The sequence below is a fragment of the Culex quinquefasciatus genome, chromosome 1 (assembly GCF_015732765.1).
Source record: "Culex quinquefasciatus strain JHB chromosome 1, VPISU_Cqui_1.0_pri_paternal, whole genome shotgun sequence".
Taxonomy (NCBI): Eukaryota; Metazoa; Arthropoda; class Insecta; order Diptera; family Culicidae; genus Culex; species Culex quinquefasciatus.
The window spans coordinates 11,119,097-11,136,850 of NC_051861.1; the positions used below are offsets into that span (position 1 = coordinate 11,119,097).

A 17,754-nucleotide genomic window follows, 5' to 3' on the forward strand; every position below is an offset into this window, starting at 1 on the left:
AAATCACGCCACATTCTTACCTGTGCGACTTACAAACTGGACATGAAAGGAGGGGTGGACAAATTTGTTTGTTTTCCAATTTCCCTCCGGCGAAACCGGAAATTGGGCGACCCTTCGCTTTCTGGCTGTGTTTGTCCAGCGATTAGCCGCTACCTGTTGACGTGCTGGGAATTTTCTTTCAAGATTTTCAAGGGACGAAAGCAATCCCGCCGAGGAAATAAAACAAGCCCGTAAACTGATTATATTGCTACTATAATGCGCTATCAAAAGGTCGTTTATTGATGTTATTTGATTCCTTCTCACTTCTTTTTACCGAGAGGGGGTTTCCACGGTTCACCCTATGTACACAGTCTGTCACGGAGATTCGATTTCGATTGAAACAAAAGGGGACTTACCAAATATTCATAACACGGTCCTACGGGAAATCTAGCGAACGATCACACTTACTTTCGAAATTTGAACCTCGGTAATTTGGTTACTTAAGATTCACTTTCCAAAAACTAACCATTTTTGCCTAACAATCACCAACTTTCTTCACTCCAGTCGCTCATACACAGTATTTTGATGAACATGCTCAATAATGCGAGCTGCTGCCGTCGGTGGCGCCACTGGCGGTGTCGTTTGACTCACTACAACCGGTTGTTGCGGTTCACTGGGACTGGTCGACGACGATGACGCCCCCGGAACGGGCTGTCCATGCGGCCAGACCGGTGCAGCGAGACGCGGCACTGGCCGCAACACGTTCTGTCAGGTCTTGTCCCGCCCAAACTGGAACGGTTGAAAGCTGTTGCAGAAAAAATATAAAATTAGTGTCGCTCAATTAACCCCAGAAAATTCCCACCAAGCTAACCTTTTCAAGTAGTCCTCGTACTGGTGGTGCCGCACATACTGGAACGCCGAAAGCCGTTCCCGCTGCTGCAGGTACAGCTCACTGAGCGACTGCCAGCGGCGCTTTTCCAGCTCCGAATATCCGGCCAAATCCTTCGTAAAGTGGCCACTGCCATAACTGGCAAACGGGAACAGTCCGTTCCGGACGAACGACGCCGACGGACCGTGGTGGACGTGACCGTTGGTGAGAGGACTAGCTTGGGACGAGTGGGAAAGCGTCGTCGAGGGTTGACCGCAAAAGAGTGCTGCGGCCGCAGCGGCATTTTGGTGGACCAGTGTGGCCGCCGACAGCATGGCACTACCGGATGGTGCGCTGGAGGCGGAAGTGCCGTTGACGGAACGGGATGGCGACGTTGTTGAGGAGTCCAGCTGGGATTGATGGGATTGTAGGTGTTTCTTAAGGTAACTTTGCCTGGAATAGGGAATGGAGATAGGGATCAGCTTATGATAAACATTATTGTGGTCAGAATCTAGTTGAAGCATATTCAAAATTACTTTTAAGAATTATACACTGCAGTTGATAATTTTAAAGTTTCCAAGAATAAAGAAGAAACAAAATTTCTAATATTTCTTCACAATTATAACGTATTTTATGGATGCTCCCTCGAGAAAATTTGAAATCTTGTAAACCAAGTACAACCCTGCTCTTATTCGATTCATTGACAGCTTCCTGTTTTGGTCGCGGGTCGTCGTCGGCTGTCGTCTGGACTGCTCGGGAAGTGAAAATAATATTAATATTTAATCTCATCGAAATATCTTTTTTGTGACAAATGTGCTCGTAATTCGATACTGTTTGTTAAAAAGATCCTTGAATGTGTTTAGTACATATTTTGTGCAGTTTTCAAGGTGTCTTATCGAATGTTTTTGATAGGGTAAAAGCTCCTACAATGAATTTCTTAAATTGCTTCTTGTGTTTTGGTGTTGAAAAAAATGTGAAAAGCAACCATGACACCAGATAAAAAAAGTACCAAGGTAAGTGAAATATTTAACATCGTTACAGAAAGCAAATGCCTAGTTAAAAAAAACTGCCATCCTTTTTGTAATAATAGGGTCCTAAAATCCTTATGTAAATTTGTATGTACAACGGTATTGTACGATCGGTTCCTAACTGTATTCGGTCGTTGGAAACGACCGTCGAAATAGCCGGCGGGTCAGATGCGGGCATAACAATGTCAAAACCCTTCCCCCCTCACTTTGTCTCACGATCCAGCTGCAGCTTTGTTGACAAACAAACAGAGGACGCGGTCGCATGATGGCGGCATCGAGCCAGATTTAGAGGTGATCATGTAATTAAAAATGAAAAAAAAATCAAGAAAAATAATATTTTTCTGACTGAATTAAAAAAATTGCGAACATGATCAACTAATAATTTCTGATGTCGGAGATGATAGCCAAAATCAAAATTTGAATCCATAATTTTTCTATCAATTGAAATTTTTCACATCAATTGGGAACCCCTAGGTCTATCCACGACCGTCTCTAATGACCGTGAGAAGATACAGTCATCCCTCATATTCGGAACAGTTTACAGATCGGCCAATGTTCAACAAATCATATAAAATCGATGATTGAACATAATGATTTGCTTTTACCTTCATGTGAAAGCTTTTCTTGCGATCTTTCGATTGATGTATAGACCGACTATACATTTTTACGTTTTATATCAAGTTTTCAAAGAAAAACATTGACCCTTGAAATCCACAAATTCGGAACAGTTTTTTCTTACGATGTAAACAAACTTTCTTTTCTCCCCAGGAGTACATATTTTTTTACAAAATAATTACTTTGCACTCTGAAACCAATAAAACTCATGCTTAGTAATGTTTTATGAATGGTCTGATAACTTTTTGTGAAAATATCAGTTAAATTCAGGTGTTCCACAATTGTGGGAGACACAATAACATCCCACAATCATGGAACAGGCAATTTGGAGGCAGTGTTTTGGTGCTCTGGATAAAATAGTCTTGAAACGCAGTTTTTGTTTAAAAAGTATTACTTTTACTAGTGAAATAGCAAGAGAATATCCAAATAAAGGCCCTAAAAATAGCAGGGTCGGTAGAAATGTTGCATTTTGCATTCTATTGACAAATTACCACAAAAGTGTTCCGAATTTGTGGGTGTTCCGAATATGTGGGATGACTGTACCTGAAAATCCAACAACCAGCTAAATCCACAATAGAAAACACGATTCAAAACCATTTCTGATCACTTTTTTTATTTTAATGGAACTTTTCCTTTTATCAAGTATTTTTAAATTGCAATAAATTAACAGGCAATCAATCACTCAAATTTTACTTATTGGGTTGCTCAACTTGACTCAACATTTGGGTGGCAAGAAAAATTAAAAATTTTGGCAAATCTCAAGAGATACCTCCTGGCTCGGCTGGATTCTTTCTTTAATAAGTAACTGTGCCAGTTTAGAGCCAAATCGATTTAAGTTAAAGGGTCGCTTTTTATCATTTATATGGGAAAAATCGCAAAAACAGCAGGTGACGCATGTCTCGCCCAAAATTGTCCAAGTGTGAGATTCTTATAGGAAATTCAATTTCCTACAAATTTGTCCAAGGGTGCAAGATGATCCGAGTTGATCCTGATGAGTTATTAGCAATGCGATGAAAAGAAATCGGCATATATACTTGAAATAGTTTTAATAGAGGTATTTAGAAAGTGTGCAAGAAAGTATTTTTGACTGAAAATATCACCAAAAATCAGGATCAACTCAGATCGTTTTGCACCCTTTGGCAAAGTTGTAGGGAATTGAATTTCTTAAAAGAATCTCACACTTGGACAATTTTGAACGAGACCCGCGCCACCTGGCGGAAAAATACAGAAACGATAATTTTTCTACATACATTTTTGCGATTTTCCCATGAGACTTAAACGGTAAATAACGACCCTTATGCCTTAACTGATTTGGCTCAAAATTGGCACAGGTACCGTAAAACGAGGTGACTTTGATAGCCGGGGTGACTTTGATAGGTTTGCGATTTTTTCGCAAAATGAAGAGTACAATTAAAATACGTAAGGAATGGTTTAGAAACATACTGACCATGGTAGAGAAGTGTTCAAAGTATCTCAAGAAGAACTTTTCATAAAATTTTAACAAGTGTAAATAGTTAGTTAACTATAGTTATGAAAATGTTGATGAAAGTCATTATTTTAACCCTCTACTGCCCAAATTTTTTTTTCGAAAATTTTTATTTTTCCCGTGTTCAGGAGGTCATTTTGAGGAACTTTTGTTCTACGAAAAACTTTACTTCTCTAGTTTTATGTTCTTCTTGTTTCATTTTTAGTATTTTAATTTGCATTTATCTTGTTTAGTTTATGTTTGTTTTTGGTAGTATTTGGCCTACTCTACCACCTCCTATCATTACATTTTGCCTATCTAATTTTTTCATGTATTTACAGTAACTTTTTCAATTTTTTGCATGTTTTTCACATTTTCTGCTATAAAATGGAACCATTATCATTTAAATTGTAAATAAATGCGTAGAGGCATAGTCTGGGGTACTAGAAAAATTACTGCATACTTCTTTTTACTTAAAATATAGGAAATGTTAGTAAAAAACACAGCCAAAGTTGACCCCTAAAAAAATTACATTTTTAAAAACATTGGCAAAGTCACATAAAACAAGTCAAACTTCCAACCCTAAAATTTTCCAAAATTTTAGAAGTTCTTCTTTCCAATGCTTTTTGAAGATCAAAAATTGGTTGAACAATGGATTATTGGCGATTTTTTAAATCGAAGCCCGTCTAGAGGCGGGGTTGGGTTGTAGAGGGTTAAACTTCTCAAAGTGTCATGATTTTCTCAATGAACATGATTTTTAATCGGAAAACGGATTGCATTTTCAGATTCTTTGGACAATATTCCACTAGGAGAAGGTTAAATAAATTTGTAAATAATAAATAATATGTGTTTTTGAAACACCTTTCAAAAAAATCTCCAAATTTATAAGAAAATAAAATAAAAATAAATAAATTTCATCTAAAATGTGAAAACTTGTGATTCGTGTTTCAAATTCTGTAAAAAATGCAAAATAAATCGATAATTTTATAAAAAAAAAACAGTTTTAACAAATTTTACGCATAATTTCGACTTTTTAACAATTTTACCTTAAATTTATTTGTATTTTGCTTAAAAGCTTATACACTTAGTTAACTAAATACAAACATTGTTTTTTTTTTCTTAAAAACTATATCAGCTGCTTTAGTGATGGTACATTTAGGGTACAAATAAAGTTTGAATATCTTAAATATGATTTTAACAAGAAAAACTATGACTATCAAAGTCACCCCGGAATTAAAACTAAGAATTTTTAACTTAACTATTTTTCTAAACATTCTAAACTTTTATTCCGAAATAGTGCATGGACTTTGTGTAGTCTACCCCAGTACATGTTTTAAAAATAACAATCTTGAGAAAAACCTTACCTGTTGGAAAATATGCTGAAAACAAATTGAAATCCTATCAAAGTCACCCCGGTTTACGGTACTTATTTTTGCATAAGGAATCGAGTCAGAGGGGATCCCTGATGTCAATTTTTTTTATTGTCAGCCTACTCAACATTTATGTTAGGTATGAAAATAATACAAGTATTAATGCAGTTATGAATTGTTTTTTTCTTGGAGTATCGTAAACCGGAGTGACATTCGTAGGTCAAAGATTTTTTTTATAAAATAAAAAATACGAATTTATGAATTCTTAATGAAAAACACGAATACATAATGGTATGAAATCGTACTAAGATGGTAAAGAAGTGTTGAAAGTTTCCTAAGAGTAAGTATTCGACAAATTTTAAAACAAGATAAATGATAAAAGTAAGTAAGGCCGTTGAAAGTATTTTACTTCGCGATTCGTTTGGACAATTTTACACTAAATCCAGCTAAATCAGTTTCTAGGTGTCATTCAAAAATATCTTTAGATAAGGCATTTTCACACGAACAATTTTCATAGTAAATTTGAAAAATGTTCCAATAACGCTACAAAATTGATGTTGGTGACAACAAAAAAATATTTTGCCATTTTTTATTGAGCTTGAACAACTTTGAACTTTTCATCAGCAGTATTTTAATAAACTTAGTAAAACAAACATCTAATTGTATTTTTTGAATTCAATTTTCTTTAACGTGTTGTTGAGTTTAAAAAAGTGAAACTTCAAAAACTGCTCGATCATCAATTTTTATTCGTCTGGTAATCCGACCATAACAATCACCTTTTTATGGAAGTAAAAGCGGTGTGGTTTTGCCGTGGGGAATGGATTACTACATCGCTACCACAAAAAAAAATAAAGCTAAATTTCACATTTCTATCCAGATTGAAGAAATTTCTGAACGAATAGTATCACAAAATGCCTTAAACATCATTACAGTTAAGCAACTGTCAAAAATTGGCAAAGCATCAGTTTATTTATGGAAATATTTTGTTTCTGAAGTTTAACGTCTTTTTCCGATATATTGCTTAAAAAATTTAAATTGAAGAAACCTTAATTTGAAAAAAAATACATAAAAAAATAATAATGAACGTAACATAATTGGGTCATTCTCCGCCAACTCACACAGCAAGGAACTTTGTCTTAAAGGGTAACTTTTGTCCCAGATCACGAATCCGAGGTCCATTTTTTGATATCTCGTGATAGAAGGGCGGTACGACCCCTTCGTTTTTGAGCATGTGAAAAAAGACATTTTTTAAAATAATTTGCAGCCTGAAATGGTGATGAGGTGGAAATTTGGTGTCAAAGAGACTTTTTTTTTGTAAAATTGGCGTACTCAAAATTCAGAAAACGTAAAAAAAATACTAAAATAGATTTAAAAACTCTGCCATTTTCCGTTACTCAACTGTAAAAAATGTTGGACCGTGTAATTTTAAAGGAAATTTAATGTACTTTTCGAATCTACATTAACCCAGAAGAATCATTTTTTTCATTTAAAACAAAAAATTTCATTTGAAAATTTAGTGTTTTTTTCTAACTTGGCAGGGTTGAAAAAATATATAAATATAAGGGGTGTGCTAATAACCATCAAGAGTCAACGAGCCATTACACTACCGCAAACAACAAACAGTTGCGGCAAATTTGCAAACATGACAAAATGTATGCTGGTTGACGTTTGTACAAACAAATCTAGGCAAACAAACAAAGCAGGCTGTCTGACTGACTGTCAAAAAGTGCGAGTTTGTTTGTTTGCCGTAGTGTAATAGCTCCTTTATCGCGATTCACGTCGTTTTGCCATTATTTTTGGTAGCATACTCTCCAAAACTCTCTTTAAAAATCTCCAAATTTGGATCCATCAATTCGTCGAAGGATTGCTTTAAACTGTCAAAGTACGTTTTCCAACTGATGTTTATATTTATACTTCCAGTTCATTGTTCGACGCTTTGCACGGGATTTCCTACTTTGGACAGCTGCAAAACGTTATAATTTGGGTAATCCAAATAATACACTCTGGAGAATATTCTCTTCTATGCCATTCTTTAAGTTTTATCCATCCAATCAATTTTCACTTCTACGATTCTTTGTTAACTTCTCACCTTCGAAAGCTCTTCCCACACTGGCCACAGCCGTAACTTTCCTCCTGCCGCTCCACAACCACTTCCGTCGGCACCGAATCCTGTCGTTCCATCTGTTGTTTCTGCTGCTGCCTCTCTCCGTCCGCTTCCGTATCCACAATCTCGATGCACTCATCATCCTGGCTCTTCCGGCTTCCCTCACTAACTTTCCCTCCCTTTCTTCCTCCCCCTTCACCACCAACTCCCCTCGGCTTGTGCCAGCGCTTATGCGAGGCCAGATTTGCCGGACAGTTGAACACCTTATCACATTCCGAACATCGGTACTCGATGTGCACGATCCGGGAACATCGGTGCTGGGCCAATCCGAACGCGTCGTCGTACAGGGCTCGGCACAGCTGACAGAGGTACGATCCGATCTTGTTGTCGATCTTGGACAGGAGTTCCTTCGCTTCGTCGGTGATTTCGACCACGTTGAAAGCCGGGTCGATGTCTCCTTTGCGCACGACGAGCTCTTCGCCATCGGCAAGTTTGCGAATAAGGGTTCCGGACACTGGGCTGGTGTTGTCTTCATCGACCAGCTGCTTCCGGGTCTTGATCCGTCGGCGTTCGGCCTTCGGGCGAGGTTGTTTGTTGGAAGGACGCGGACGATCGTATCCGACGAAGCTGCGTTCGAAGAGCTGGGCGAATCCTTCGATGGCTTGCAGGTGAAGCTTCTCGTTCTCAAAGTACCGCTGACCATCTACTAGTACGGCAGCTTCGTTCTCCTTGTCTTCGCTGTCAACGATGTTGATCGACTGCTGGCTGTCGTCGTCGTCGTCGTCTTCCTCTTCTCGATCTTCCAGGGATTCGACGTCCACGTTGGAATCCTCCTCCTGGCCGGTGATATCGATGAACTCTTCCGCTTGCGGTTCCGTTGGAGGTTCGCGGAACGCCTTGAACGGTGGTAGCCGTGCCGAATCGTCAAAGTATCGGAAGTGCTGTCCGGTGTTAGCAAAGTACTTCTTGTTGTCGATGCAGACCGGAGTGTCGGAGAACTGACCGCTGCGGACATCTTCACCGGAGGTAGTCGCGGACACTTTGGTACGCTTTCGCGGGGGCGACGGCGTCGTCGGTGGAGTCATCGGGACATCGCCCGGTTGTCGCAGCGACAGATCCAGTGGAATCTGGACCAGGTTTCGCTGTTGTGGGTAGAAGAACTGCTGGAAATAGCTCGATTCCGAAGCGGCTACTCCCGTTTCCTGGTGTTCCTGAACTGTGGCACCACTGTAAGCTAGCATCCTCTGACCACCAACTTCCATCTTACAAAACTTGCATGACACACACACACAAAACTTCCCTCGTAGCTTATCCGGAAGAAGACGTTCGACGTTGACCGCGGTTCAGCTGCAACTGAACTGAACTGTTGAGCTTCCGCCAGTCGAATCCGTGTCCTGACCCCCTTGTGTTGATGTCTCCAGCCAATGGTCCTTCAGCCGCGGACTGCGCATGCCCGTCACCGCCTACCGGAATGCTCTCCACCGTGCCAAGAGAGGAAGCAACAGGTGCCGCGGATGCATCGGATCGGAGGTCCTCTGCTTTGCCAAAACTCCCAAAAATAGCTCTCTGGCACGTGCATGCCGCCACGTGGTCACGCCCTCTTTTGCATTGTTTAACGGGGCGCGCGAGCAACCAGGGTTCTGGTTTATTCATCGCAGTAGCCGTCGTCGTCGTCGTCGCAAATTGTCACACAAAATCTGTAGCTGCAGCTATGTGTTTGCTTTGTTATGTTGGGTGTGGGAAGACCGCAGCATCCCGATGATGATGATGATGTTGGTGGTGGTGGTAGCAGGCCATGGTTTGCTGAGCTGGACAGAAATGTTATGTGCTTCAGCCCCATCCATCGTCAGGTTGCTGGGATTGGATCCGCTGAGCAACGCTGCCGGAAATGTTTTTATTCATTCTGCGTTTATGTGAGTGTGTGTGTGAGGTTATGTGTGAGCGACTGCGTGGAGCAATTTGGGAGGGCTTCCGGAATGCCTTGTGTGGGGTCTTTTTTCCCAACCACTTGACACCTGAGCGCGTGAGTGTGGATTTGAGGGTTTTTTTGCACACACACACTTCTTTTTCTGTTTGCTTTTAGTAACTTTGATTCAGTTATAAATTCAAATCTTAGTAACAATTTATTTAATTTTCTCCCTAATGTTCTGGAAAAGATTTGAATAGCTGGGGACTAAAACATCATTGCCCCGCAGTTGCCCCGACCCCTCTTCGATTTGCGTGAAACTTTGTCCTAAGGGGTAACTTTTATCCTTGATCACGGATCCGAGGTCCATTTTTTGGTATCTCGTGACGGAGGGGCGGTACGACCCCTTCCATTTTTGAACATGCGAAAAAAGAGGTATTTTTCAATAATTTGCAGCCTGAAACGGTGATCAGATAGAAATTTGGTGTCAAAGGGACTTTTATGTAAAATTAGACGACCGATTTGATGGCGTACTCAGAATTCCGAAAAAACACTAAAAAAGTTTTAAAAATTCTCCCATTTTCCGTACATTTTTTAATGTACTTTTCGAATCTACATTGACCTAGAAGGGTGATTTTTCATTTAGAACAAAATTTTTCATTTTAAAATTTCGTGTTTTTTCTAACTTTGCAGGGTTATTTTTTAGAGTGTAACAATGTTCTACAAAGTTGTAGAACAGACAATTACAGAAAATTTGATATGTAGACATAAGGAATTTGCTTATAAACATCACGAGTTATCGCGATTTTACGAAAAAAAGTTTTGAAAAAGTTGGTCGTCATCGATCATGACCGTTCATGGTCACCCGCGACAGACACGGACGGCGAAACAAAGAAAAAAGCAAAAAGTAACTTATTCAAAACTTTTTGTCGTAAAATCGCGATAACTCGTGATGTTAATGAGCAAACCCCTTATGTCTATATATCAAAATTTTTGTAATTGTCTGCTCTACAACTTTGTAGAACATTGTTACACTCTAAAAAAACCTGCAAAGTTAGAAAAAACACGAAATTTTAAAAAGAAAAATTTTGTTCTGAATGAAAAAATGACCCTTCTAGGTCAATGTAGATTCGAAAAGTACATTAAATTTCCCATAAAATGACAAGTTCCAAATTTTTTTACAAAAAAAGGGAGAATTTTTGAAACTTTTTTAGTGTTTTTTTCGATGAAAAATACGTTTTTTTGGAATTCTGAGTACGCCATCAAATCGGGCGTCTAATTTTACATAAAAGTCCCTTAGACACCAAATTTCTACCTCATCACCGTTTCAGGCTGCAAATTATTGAAAAACACCTATTTTTTCGCATGTTCAAAAATGGAAGGGGTCGTACCGCCCCTCCGTCACGAGATATCAAAAAATGGACCTCGGATTCGTGATCAGGGACAAAAGTTACCCCTTAGGACAAAGTTTCACGCAAATCGAAGAGGGGTCGGGGCAACTTTTCCCGATTTCGTGTGAGTTGGTAGAGAATTACCCATTTGACATTTGTGTCATTTCTATCATAATATAATTTCATAATAATTTTTCAATTATGGTCGTTGGTCATTTTGGTAATTTTGGTCATTTTGTTCGTTTTGGTCGTTTTGGCCATTTTGATTGTTTTGATTGTGCTTTTAGTTTTGGTCATTTTGATAATTTTTATTCGTTTTGATCGTTCTGTTTGTTTTGGTCGTTTTGGTCATTTTGGTCAATTTAGTCATTTTAGATATTTTTGGAATTTCGGTCATTTAGATCGATCTGGTAATTTTGGTCATTTTGGTTGTTTTGGTCATCTTGATCATTTTTGGTAATATTGGCCGTTTTGGTCGTTTTGGTCAATTTGGTCATTTTGGTTATTTGGTCGTTTTTCTCATTTTGGTCATTTTTGGAATTTCGGTCATTTTGGTCGTTTTGGTGATTTTGGTCATTTTAGTCATTTTTGGAATTTATGTCATTTTGGTCGTTTTGGTTATTTTGGTCGTTTTAGTCGACTTGGTTGTTTTAGTCATTTTGGTCATGTTGGTCGTTTTTGGTCATTTTGATCGTTCTGTTCGTTTTGGTTATTTTTGGATTTTTTTTTCATTTTGGGAATTCTGGTTATTTTGGTATTTTGCTCCATTTGGTCATTTTTGAATGTTTTGTCATTTTGGCATTTTTTTTTTTGTAATTTTGGCCATTTTGGTAATTTTGCTCTTTTTAGGATTTTTGGTAATTTTGGACATTTTTGTCGTTTCAGGCTGATACAATATTTTTAGAGGCAATTTTTTTCAAAGAACTTAAAAAAAAACATTGGAACTTAAGTGCAATCAGCTGAAATTAATTTAAAATGCATTCCCTTGCGTTAAGGATCATTTTAAGCATGTTTAGATTTATTCAAACATTTTTAGATTTTTTGAAAATTTTAGATGTTTTGTAACGCAAAAAAATCGCTAAAATTTTTCATTCATTTTATTAGGTTGCTACAACAATTACATTGGTGCAGATATTATCCTGAGCTGAGATATGGACTACCTTTCAACAGCTGATTTGTTCGAAATGGTCAGAAAGTTTACTGGTACTAAGAAGAGGCAATTTCTATATGACAGACTTGATTTTTCAGTCTCGAAAATATTTTTACCGGAAAGCTCGTCCAATTTCCCATAAGTTTGTCTTTGACCACATTTCAATTAGATGTATGGGCTTGGGACCATCCATAAACCACGTGGACACTTTTTTGGGATTCTGTTACCCCCCCCCCCCCCCTTGTGGACAATTGTCCATACAAAAATAAACTTTTTTGTATGGATCGTGGACAATCGCCATAACCCCCCCCCCCCCTCCTTAAAGTGTCGACGTGGTTTATGGATGGTCCCCTTACAGATTTAAGCTAATTACATTGCTCATAATTGAAAACATAATATTTTTTCAGTGTAGTATAGTTACCTGGATAGTAAATTAGCTTATATCTGTGAGCCCATACATCCAATTGAAATGTGGTCAAAGACAAACTTAGGCTGGTACAAATATTTTTAAAAGTTTTTATCACCCCCCCCCCCCCCCACCCCCTTCAAAATTGGCCCGAAAAATCAGAGGGCAAAAAAATATTTTTACAATAAACTTCAAAATTTCAATGAAAATTCAAGTGCAACCAGCTGAAATTAAATTAAAATACATTCTTCTGCGTTTTAGATCATTTTTAGCATGTTTGGGTTTATTAAAAAATCTTAAGATTTTTTGAAAATTTTCGATGCAAAATCTTTTTTTTCGATACAATTTTTGTTTTTGTCAGATCTTAGATTTTTTGAAAACTAATGATTGCAAAACAACTGAACTAGTGTAAAATGCATTTTAAAACACTTTTTTCATTTAAATGTGAAGACTATGGCTTGTTATTTAAATTTTTATATTTTTTTATTTTTTTGCCCCCCCCCCCCCTTGACCTCGGCCAGGGCCGAGGGACAAAAACTTTTTTAAATATTTGCATCGGCCTTATGGGAAATTTGACGAGCTTTCCGGTAAATATTGTCTGGAAAATCGTCTCTCGTGTTCGGTTTTTGAAAAATTTGATGTTAAGAGCACTTTTGAAAAAAAAAACAATTTCAGTAAATGATTTTTGTATTTTTTTTAGGTGAGTTGCTCCATCCTGCATTTTTCGTGAGTCTAATGGTCTATTTTCACAAAAATTTTGAACGAAAAAAAAAATCGCGGGCTCACATTCAAATTTGACTTTTAAACTTAAAAATCCAAAAATCTCTTAAAGGTTGAGTGTTTTTTTGTTTCAGTGTATTTTTTTTCGGAAAACCCGTCAAATTTCCTACAAGTTTGTCTTTGACAACTTTTTGATACGATGCAACGGCTTCGAGATACAGCAATATTTAAATTACGTAATACAAAAATATTGAAAACACTTACGCCCTTCTCAAATGTCATTACCGAGTGTAATTGGCTCCATTTACACAAAAATTGCTTATATAAGCGTAGGATAACATGCCTACAAAGTTTCATTGAAATCGGTGAGGGTCGGGTACAACCGATTCCCTATTTGACATGGAATTGCTCACAAATTTTCCGGGAAACGGAAACATTTTTTTATGGTAAAACCCTGGAATTCATGGGATGTTTTTCTCGGGACGGGAAATCGGACGTTAAAAAACTATTTTCGCAGAAATACCTAGTATTCCCGGATTTATCACGGTCTTAATCTACCCCGAAAGACCCCAAAATAATAGTTTATGCAACAAATTGCAAAATGTTGTTTAAAATTCGGGTTTTGCTACGAGTTGCATGCAACGTTTTTTTGACAACTCCGAAAAAAACTTTAAAGTAGGATTTATTGGTATGTTTGGTCAACTCAGAAAGCGAAACAGTATCGAAAAGCACTATTTTTCGGTACAAGTGCTGTAATGTTCAACTTTTCAGCACTCAAATCATTGCTACACTGAAACCTTGATGGTTTGACACCAACTGTCAAACGAACGGGGTCACTTTTTAGTTTGACACCCTCGTTACACAGAGCTCACACTTACTACCAAACGTTTGGTTTGATAGTAAGTGTGAGTCCCGTGTAAAAAGTGGCAGTTCGTCAGGTTTTAGCTTGACTTTGATTAATCATCGGGGTACAAACTAAAAATGTGTCAAACGAAAAAGTGACCAACCACCGGGTGTGGAGTGTATAATGAGTGTATATGGCTGCAAAATATTATTTTTGCAATTCCGTCGTGAAACTACTCACTTTTCCTGTCATTCTTGAACGACGAAATAGCCTACTTTTCTGTACCAAAAATAACAGAATCGAATAGCAACACTTTTCAAAATAAATGCTGAAAAGTTCTACTTTTCAGCACTCAAATGGGTGCTGAAAAGTTGAACTTTTAAGCACTTGTTTTGAAAAGTAACACTTTTCAACATTTTTTTTGATTCAAACGATTTATTGACAAAATACATGAAAATTTGACTTAAAATTTCACTCAGTGTGTGTTTTTTGGAATTGCAAGAAATGTTGTATGGAACTCGTTGCAAAACTTGATTTTATCAGCCTTCTTCGTATTTATCCAACTCGGTGAACCTCGTTGGATAAATGTACGACTCGTGCTGAAAAAATCCTCTTTTTGCAACTTGTTGCATAAACTACTATTTTGGTGATGATAAGTAGGCCATTTCGACTCTATAGAATGACAGGAAAAGTATGAATTTCCAAAGCTTTAATTTTCTTTTTAAAATTTTGTTTTTGAATAGATTAGTCCCACAATTTTTGTTCTCAAAACAAAATTATTGACAAAATTATGCAAAACCAATGCTGTACTATTTATTTATTTTCAGCCATTGTTAAAGAAATGTCTACCAAAGGACGAAAGTAGCACAGAAACGTTTCTTTCGGGAGTAACGTAATCAAAATCCCATCGCACACGCTATTTGGCAAAAAATGTGCGATTCGCACGGTGAAAACTTGTTACCCTTGGCTGGGAAGATCCATATTTTTTAAAAGATTTATTTTTTATTTTTTGAACTATTTTTTTTAGAAGCATACTTTTTCCAAACTATTTTTTAAATTAATTCTTGATCATAATTTGGCATGGTGAACAAATGACCTAAAATCACATTATCTGCAAAAATAGGGAGGAAATTTTTCGCACACCGACCGTATGCCGTAATAAAGCCATTCTTCGGGGGTAAATTTGCCATGTCGCAGGAAAAAGTTGGGTGTGGGGAAATTCCAGGAAAGAAGAGCTACGAACTTAGGAAGGAAGTGCGGTAATCGATAATGCATTTTCCCGAAGCGGATTAGTGTTATTCTATATGCGAAATTCCCGATGTTGGCTTAGAAGCGCTCACCAAAAAATAAAGGAAAAATGCTTGGTGACAGTGTCGTGAAGACTTTGATCTAGATCCTCGTAGAGTTGGGCTTAGGGGGAAGGGTAGTAGGCCACGAAGAATGGAAATTTAATTTTCGCACAAAATGTGCAAGTAAGATGGAACGCATTACACGCGTATCTCAGTGGGCTCTGGAAAATGATGGATTGTCTGAAGATTTAGTGATTCTGTTTCTTAAATAAGTTTTTTGTTTTTTCTTACTAAATTTCAGCTATTTCCGTCCTACCTTCCACAACACCCAAAAAGCCCAGAATTTTGCGTATAAGAAGATTATCTTATTATTGTTATTATCATACGCGGAAGGATCTTGAGCCGGAGTAAGATTTCCCCCCAAAATTCAGCAAAAGAGGACTAGGATGGAAATGTGCGCAAATACAGTCGTTTAGCCGTCGTTTTGCAGCAGGGAAAGTTTGAGGGGGACGACACCCTTCAAACACCAAAACCGAAACATAATTTATTCACCTTCTCCGCACAGAGACGAGCGGCAGCTTATGAACTGGTCGAATGATCGAAAAGAGATTACACTCCGATTACAGAGCAGGGTTCTTGCTGGTGGCGGTGGCCACTTTGGGGTCACACTAATTCTGGGCCCTTGGAGGAAGCCTCGCCGGAGCTCATTTGCCGGGCTGTTGCTTACCAGCGCTGGCTCCCATGACTAATTCGTAATCGGGTTTTGTGGCGGGATTTCTGGAGGGTGTTTTTCTGGGTAATTAACTGGTGGGATTTGGTTTGGCCACTTGAGAAGTTCTTTATCAGCTGTTATCAAATTACTAACTTGTTGAAATGAGGGGGAGTCAGCTTTTTACTGTATTTATATTAATTTGCATAAATTATCTTACATAATTTGTTTATTTAAAATAATGGTAAAATCTTTCAACCAGCCATAAAAAAAAAACCATGTTTAATTGTTAAATCATGATTATTGTTTTAATTTTAAGCATTGAAGAATCTAATCTGAATAAAATTACTGAAATAAATTAAAGACTTTAAAAATGAGTAAATTCTATTCCTGAATTGTAAACAAACTAAATCTAAGACCATTCAAGCATCCTCACCCATTTTGCAAAACAAAAACGTCCCAAATGACTCCACAAAACCCCAATAAAAGGACATCAAAATGACCATCGCCCGTCTCTGATTGTCACCGCATGGTTGCCATCCTTGAGTCTATCTTCAAATCAGTCCAATGTCTGATTGCACTCGAGTGTGCCACTTTTAACAATGTGGTCAACCCCATCTCAGCAGGCGTTTCCAGTCCAGCCCGTCACGAAAAAAAGCAACTGCTCGTCCTTTGCTCATTACCGCCACAGCAGGCGACATCCTAGAGATAGTCCACTGACACAGAATTCGTTAGCAGCTTACTTGGACCATGTCACCGGACAGCAATTATTTTAAGGTTAAAATTTTCTGTTCGCAACAGCAAACTTCTCCGCAAGAGCTAATTGAACTCTTATTAGCAACTGTTATTGGGAGCGCGACTTTGCAACTAACTAATTTAAATGCTTCCCTTCATCAACGGACAATTAATAACGCCACGTGGACCGACAGGAATGTTTGCCAGTTTTCCACGTGGCGCGCGCGTCAATTAACGTTCTTACCTTGATTGACCCCGGTCCCGGCTCTGGTCCGCCGACGTAGAACAGCAATTTATACCAGGAATTTCAATAAACTTCTTGACGTGCCTCGCCATCCGAGGGGGTGGGGGAAGAACGACCGACACGTGGTAATGTGGTCACCACCCCTCGTGATGACAAATTCCGCATAAGCTGGGTGGATGACTCTATCAAATCATAGCGGACACAACATGTTTGGCATTCTTTGATTCGGTACCGGAACAATCTCGGGGAATGTGGAAAAGTGAAGATGTCACTTCGTGCAGGGTTGCCAGATTTTGTTTATTTTGGTATGTTTTTTATCGAATCAAGCTGGCAACCCGGCTTGCTACGTAAACACTTCCAGAAAGAAATCTCCTTGACTTGTGTCACCGCCGTCATGGCCTACCACGCAAGACTTGAGGAAAACCCTCTAAACGTCGGACATGACGTAAGAGGATTACGGCGGAGGACCTTCACACAAATCTTTTTCTTGGCGACAACAATAAAGCATAGCATTCTTTGTCATCTCACACCCGTCGGACTTTATTTCCCGGATTCCGGTTTCCGGTTTCCGGCGGCAAAATAGTATAGGTTAGGTTGAGCGCCGAGGGGTGAGAAAATTGCAATGTGTCGAATGTGCGTGGTGACGTGAAGTGGATTTCTCGGCCGGTACTGTTATTGCAATGTGCGCAATTTGCGTCAATTTTGTGGATGACTCTTGGAGGATATTATGGTCTTTGTGGCGCGGATCTCCTAATTGAAGCAGGGATCAAGCTGTCAAAGGAAGGAAAGGCTAGTTTACTTTTCCAAGAAGCCTGCTTGGTTTTGTATGGACACGCGCCGCTCAGGTAGAATCAAGTCACTAGATATATGTAGTTTTAAATCGTGCAGGTTGGTATTTATCGAATATAAGTTCGGAGTCATTGCCATAGCA

General features: G+C 38.4%; 1 protein-coding gene across 1 annotated transcript; it reads right to left on the reverse strand.

The window, feature by feature from the left end:
• Window positions 1–231: 231 nt before the first annotated feature.
• On the reverse strand, window positions 232–8,799 carry LOC6033943 (zinc finger protein 354A). Its single transcript, XM_038249526.1, has 3 exons — window positions 7,415–8,799; window positions 851–1,300; window positions 232–784 (listed from the first exon to the last, which is right to left on the reverse strand). Exons 1-3 carry the CDS (start codon window positions 8,689–8,691, stop codon window positions 748–750), a joined length of 1,764 nt encoding a protein of 587 aa, XP_038105454.1. The 5' UTR covers window positions 8,692–8,799; the 3' UTR covers window positions 232–747.
• Window positions 8,800–17,754: the final 8,955 nt, after the last annotated feature.